General features: G+C 43.5%; 1 protein-coding gene across 1 annotated transcript in view; it reads left to right on the top strand.

Annotated features, from left to right (window-relative positions):
• Vps13d (vacuolar protein sorting 13 homolog D) overlaps positions 1–4880 on the top strand; it is a 250567-nt gene that overhangs the window by 131731 nt on the left and 113956 nt on the right. Inside the window, exon 53 of the mRNA XM_008849943.3 lies at positions 1016–1251. Coding sequence (XP_008848165.2) covers positions 1016–1251 — 236 coding nt within the window. The remainder of the gene's footprint in view (positions 1–1015; positions 1252–4880) is intronic.

The following is a 4880-nucleotide window of genomic DNA, read 5'->3' on the forward strand; positions in this document are numbered from 1 at the left end:
AGTTTTTTTGTTTATTATTTTTATTTTATGTGTATGTGTGTATTGCCTGCATGTAGGTAAGTGCACCGTGTCGTGCAATGCCCGCGGAGGTTAGAAGAGGCTGTCTGAGCCCCTGGAACTGGAGTTACAGACAGTTGTTAGCTACAATGTGAGTGCTGGGAATCGAACCCGGATCCTCTGCAAGAGCAGTCAGTGCTCTTAACCGCTGAGCTGTCTCTCCAGCACCCTAATTTAAAAGTTTTTATTCTGTGTGTATGGGAGTGTGAGTGCTGTGCCTATGGAGGCTGAAGGACACTTGCAGGAGTGACTTCTCTCCTTCCACCACGTGGTTCCCAGGTCCTCAGCTTGGCGACAAGCACCCTTACTTGCTGAGCCATCTAGCCTGCCAATGTAATTGTTTTCCTTTCTTTCTTTCTTTTATAATTATTTTTCTTCTGTGTCTGAGTATATTGCCTGTAGGTGTGTAAGTGCACCCATGTTGTGCAGTGCCCTCAGAGCTCAGAAGAAGACGTCAGATTCCCACAGAACTGAAGTTACTGACAGCTGTTAGCCACGATGTGGGTGCTGGGAATCGAACCTGGGTCCCTGCAGTAATACCTGGGGCTCTTAACTGCTGAGCCATCTCTCCAGTCCCAATTGTTTTTTTAAATTACTCCTTCAAACGTGTGTCTTAGAATATGTGACTTTCTATAGCCAGTGTCCCAAAGCCTTATTTCCTTCTGTATTCAGACCATATCATAGGGAGCAAGGGTAGGAAAGACATGATTGGGAGTGTGGACTTGCTCCCCCTGGGTATTTTTCGGAACTTCTTAAAGCTCTTTCTAATTGGCTGTGGCCCTTGTCCTTCAGCAGTGGGCTTTTTGAAGTTCTTCAGATGATTAAAAAAGCATCTGATGAATGCCTCGCTGCTGATTATTCCCTCTGTGGTAATTTGGGAAGGACTGGAGCTTAAGCCCCAGATCTGCTGGCTCACTGCCCAGTGACACTGCTCTGAATGAAGTGCCTCACCTTCCAGGTCCCCGTTGTCTTCATTCAGCACGGTGTTGCAGAGCCCAGGCTGCGGACCGAAGTGAAGCCCATGATGTCATTGGATTACGCCTGGGATGAGCCCACCTTGCCACCCTTCATCACTCTGACTGTTAAGGGGGCAGGCTCCTCGGAGCTCAGCTGCAACATGAACGACTTCCAGGATCACCGACAGCTCTACTACGAGAACTTCATTTACATTGCCGCCACGTACACCTTCTCTGGGTAATTCTAGTTTAAATGGTGTCCATATAGCATAAAGGTTTGAACTATTCACTGGCTTAAATTTTAAGCAGTTTCTGGGTAGACATAAATATGGAGGAACATCTCTGCTTTCTGTTCCCAGTCCTAGGGTCAGGGTCTAACTGAGGGTCATAGTCTCCATCCTCGTCTTGCAGCCAAAGAAGTGGACTCTTCTCTTTTTAAGACCTTCCCCATTAATCAATCCTAGTATTTAACACCCTGACGAGTCTATTCCCAGACCTTACATTTCTCTCATGTTTACCATGGCATGTAACAGGGCAACCCGCGTAAGGATTAGTGTCTGTGAAACCAGTTCTGTCTGGCTGCTAGTCAGGCTTGCTTCTTCTCAGTAAATTCCAGTAGCTGCTGAGCTTCTTAACTGCAGAGTCCTAATCGAGGACGGTGAGTTCAGAGGGTGAACAACATGGAGAAGGGGGAAGAGAGGGTGGAAATCCTGCACAGAGTGGACCAGAGAACCCGATATTCTTGGTGTGCTAGAAGCTTGAACCATTTTTTGGAGTGTTTTAGACACTATTTGCTTATACTGTTGGAAGAATATAATGACAGGGAAGAAGACTAGAGATTCTTAAAATGTTTGTTTTTATTGAGGTCAAAGTCATATAACAGAAAATTAACCATTTCAAACTGAACAGTTGACATTTTATACATTCTGATGCTGTTTTGAAATCAGCCTTACCTGTTTATAAAATGTTTTGGTTGTCCCTAAAAGAACCTTCAGATGCACCATCTCCAAATGCACCCTTTTCAAATGTACCCTCTTCAAATGCACCATGAGTTATTATCCGTCCCCCTCTTCCCAGACCCCAGCAACCACTAATCTGCTTCTGTCTGTGTGTTTCCCTACGTTGGGTGTTCCATGAGAACGGATCAGCTAAGCGACCTTTTGTGTCTGGCTTCTTTCACTTGGTGTAATGTTTTTGAGGTTCATCCACATTGTGGTGTGTAGTCCTGTTTTTTATGAAACTCTTTCAGTCCTTGTGTGTGACAAATACTCTGTTGTACGTGCGTGCCTATCCATTCATTCATTGCTAGACGTTTGGGCTCTTTGCACCGTAGTCTTGTTTTGAACGTGACTGTACATGTATTTGTTTGAGGACCTGTTAATAACTAAGAATGGAGCTGCTGGGTTCTGTAGTAAATCTGTGTTGAACCTTTTGAAGAACTGCACTTGTTCTTTGGGGGACAACCAGTGCACATTCCCCCAGCAAGGGTTCTGATCTCTGCTTCCACACAATGAATACTATTTGTTTTTGTTATTACATCCGTTCTGCTGGGTGTGAAGTAGTGTCTCATTGTGTTTTTTACTGGCATTTGTCTGTTCTTACATTTAATGGTACTTTTTATAATCTTTGGTTTTTTTATTAGCTTGTTTTTTGAGACAGATCTAATTATATAGCTTTAACTGACCTGGAACTCACTTGTAGACCAGGCTGGCCTATGTCTCACAGAAATCTGCCTGCCTCTGTCTCTTGAGTGCTGGGATTAAATGTGTGGGCCACCATACCCCGCCTCCTTTCATGTTCTTTTTCACCATTTGTATGTCTTTAGAGGAGTGCCCGCTCAAATCCTTTGCACAGTTTGTACAGTTGAAGTATCTTCATTGTTGAGTTGTATTTTCTGATGTCAGTCTCTTGTCAAATACCTAATTTGCAGATGGTTCTCAAATTATGTCGATTGCCTTTTTATTTTTTGAAGGACTATTTGAAGAACAAAGTTTTTCCATTTCAAAGAAATCTAATTTGTCTAACTTAAACATTTTTTTAAATTGAGTTTTTGTGTGTTTCATACAGAACATTTCAAACAATCTTAATCATCTTTATACCCCCGTCCCCATCAGCACCTTCCCATAGCCCCCCACCCCCCACCCCCCACGCCCATATACTCTGTCATTCCTGTTAAGGCCCACTGATTTGAAGCAGTGCCCCCAGACATTCCTTCATGCAAGTCCATCCACTGAGGCTAGTCATCCTATCTAGAGTCCCTTGTTTTAGGAAGATCAGCTCTTCTTCACCTAGCAGCAATCAGTTGTCAACATTCTTTCAGATAAGACTGAGGTCTGCTGTTCAATTTCCCAGTTCTTTACTGAGTTTTTGTCTGCCTAAGTTTGCATGGGACTTGTGTATGCTGACACCATTGCCATAGAATCACATGAGCAGGTTCCCAGGAGCTTGTAATTTTATTTTATTTTTGTCACGAATGCTCTTGATGTCAAGAAGACTAATTTTTAACTGAATTTATCAGTACCTTTTGTAATAGTAAGGATTAGAAGAAACAAGCACTTACTCTACATTAAACGTCATTCGAACACTCCAAAATTGGGGGAAATGGCTCAGTGGCTAAAGTGCTTGGTCTGTAAGCATGAGGACCTGAGTTTGGATTGCCAGCACCCATCTGGAAAGTCAGGCACAGTGGCAAGCATCTGTAACCCGAGCACTGGGGAGTGGAGATAGGTGGATCTTGGGGGACTTGCTGGACAGCCAGTTCAACTGAAACAGTGAGCTCCAGGTTCAGTGAGACCCTGTCTCCAAAAGTAAGGTGGGAATGATAGAGGAAGACACTTGAATTTGACCTCCAAATATGCACAAAGAAGTGAGTGTACCTGCCCCACCACACACAGGCATACACCACACACAGGCATACACCACACACAGGCATACACCACACACAGGCATACACCACACACAGACATACACCACACACAGGCATACACCACACACACACACACACACACAAATAAGTAAATAAGTAAGAAAGTAAATAAATAATAAATAAAAAGAAGAAAAAGTACCTGAAGGGGAGCTGGGATGCAGCATCCTGTAAGGCCTGGTGTCTTTAAGCCACAGGGAAGCACCACACACGTAAATCAGAGGAAGGTGATTATTAGCTTCTTGGGTTTTTCGTTGTTGCTTTTTGGTTTTGGGGTTTTGTTTGTTTGTTTGTTTGTTTCATCCTTAAAGGACTTCCAATTTCTTGCCAAGACTTGGGAGTGCAGTGGTGCTGATGGCAGAGCTGCACTAATGGCTTCGTCCTTGGAATGTCTGCCTTGGTTCTGGTTTTTAGGGTTCCCCCCTGAAAATATATGGCCATCTTTTTATGTTTGAATTTTATGGCATTGAAATTATGAGGAGAGGGAAAATGCCAGTGTATTTTATTTCTTTTTTAATGTGTATGCGTTATGTTTGCTTGTATGGAAGTGCACCTGTGTTGTGTAATGCCCATGGAGGATAGAAGAGGACCTCGAGCCCCCTGGAACTGGAGTTATGGATGGTTGTTAACTGCCATGTGGGTGCTGGGATACAAACCCAGGTCTTTTGCAAGGACAGTCAGTGTTCTTAACCACTGAGCCATCTCTCCAGCCCCTAGTGTGCATATTCTTACAGATGAGCCTTTGCTTACCAAGTCAGGCTTTTTCCTTCAGTGTTTCAAATTTTTCTTTATTTAGAGACAGATTCTGTCTGTATAGCCCTCCTTATGTTTCCTGAGTGCCGAGATTACAGGCATGTGCCAAAAACTTCTCTTCTGTAATAAAGATTTATGCTTATAGATCCTCTCTCTCTCTCTCTCTCTCTCTCTCTCTCTCTCTCTCTCTC

Source organism: Nannospalax galili, unplaced genomic scaffold, assembly GCF_000622305.1.
Source record: "Nannospalax galili isolate Female #2095 unplaced genomic scaffold, S.galili_v1.0 scaffold1225, whole genome shotgun sequence".
Lineage (NCBI taxonomy): Eukaryota > Metazoa > Chordata > Mammalia > Rodentia > Spalacidae > Nannospalax > Nannospalax galili.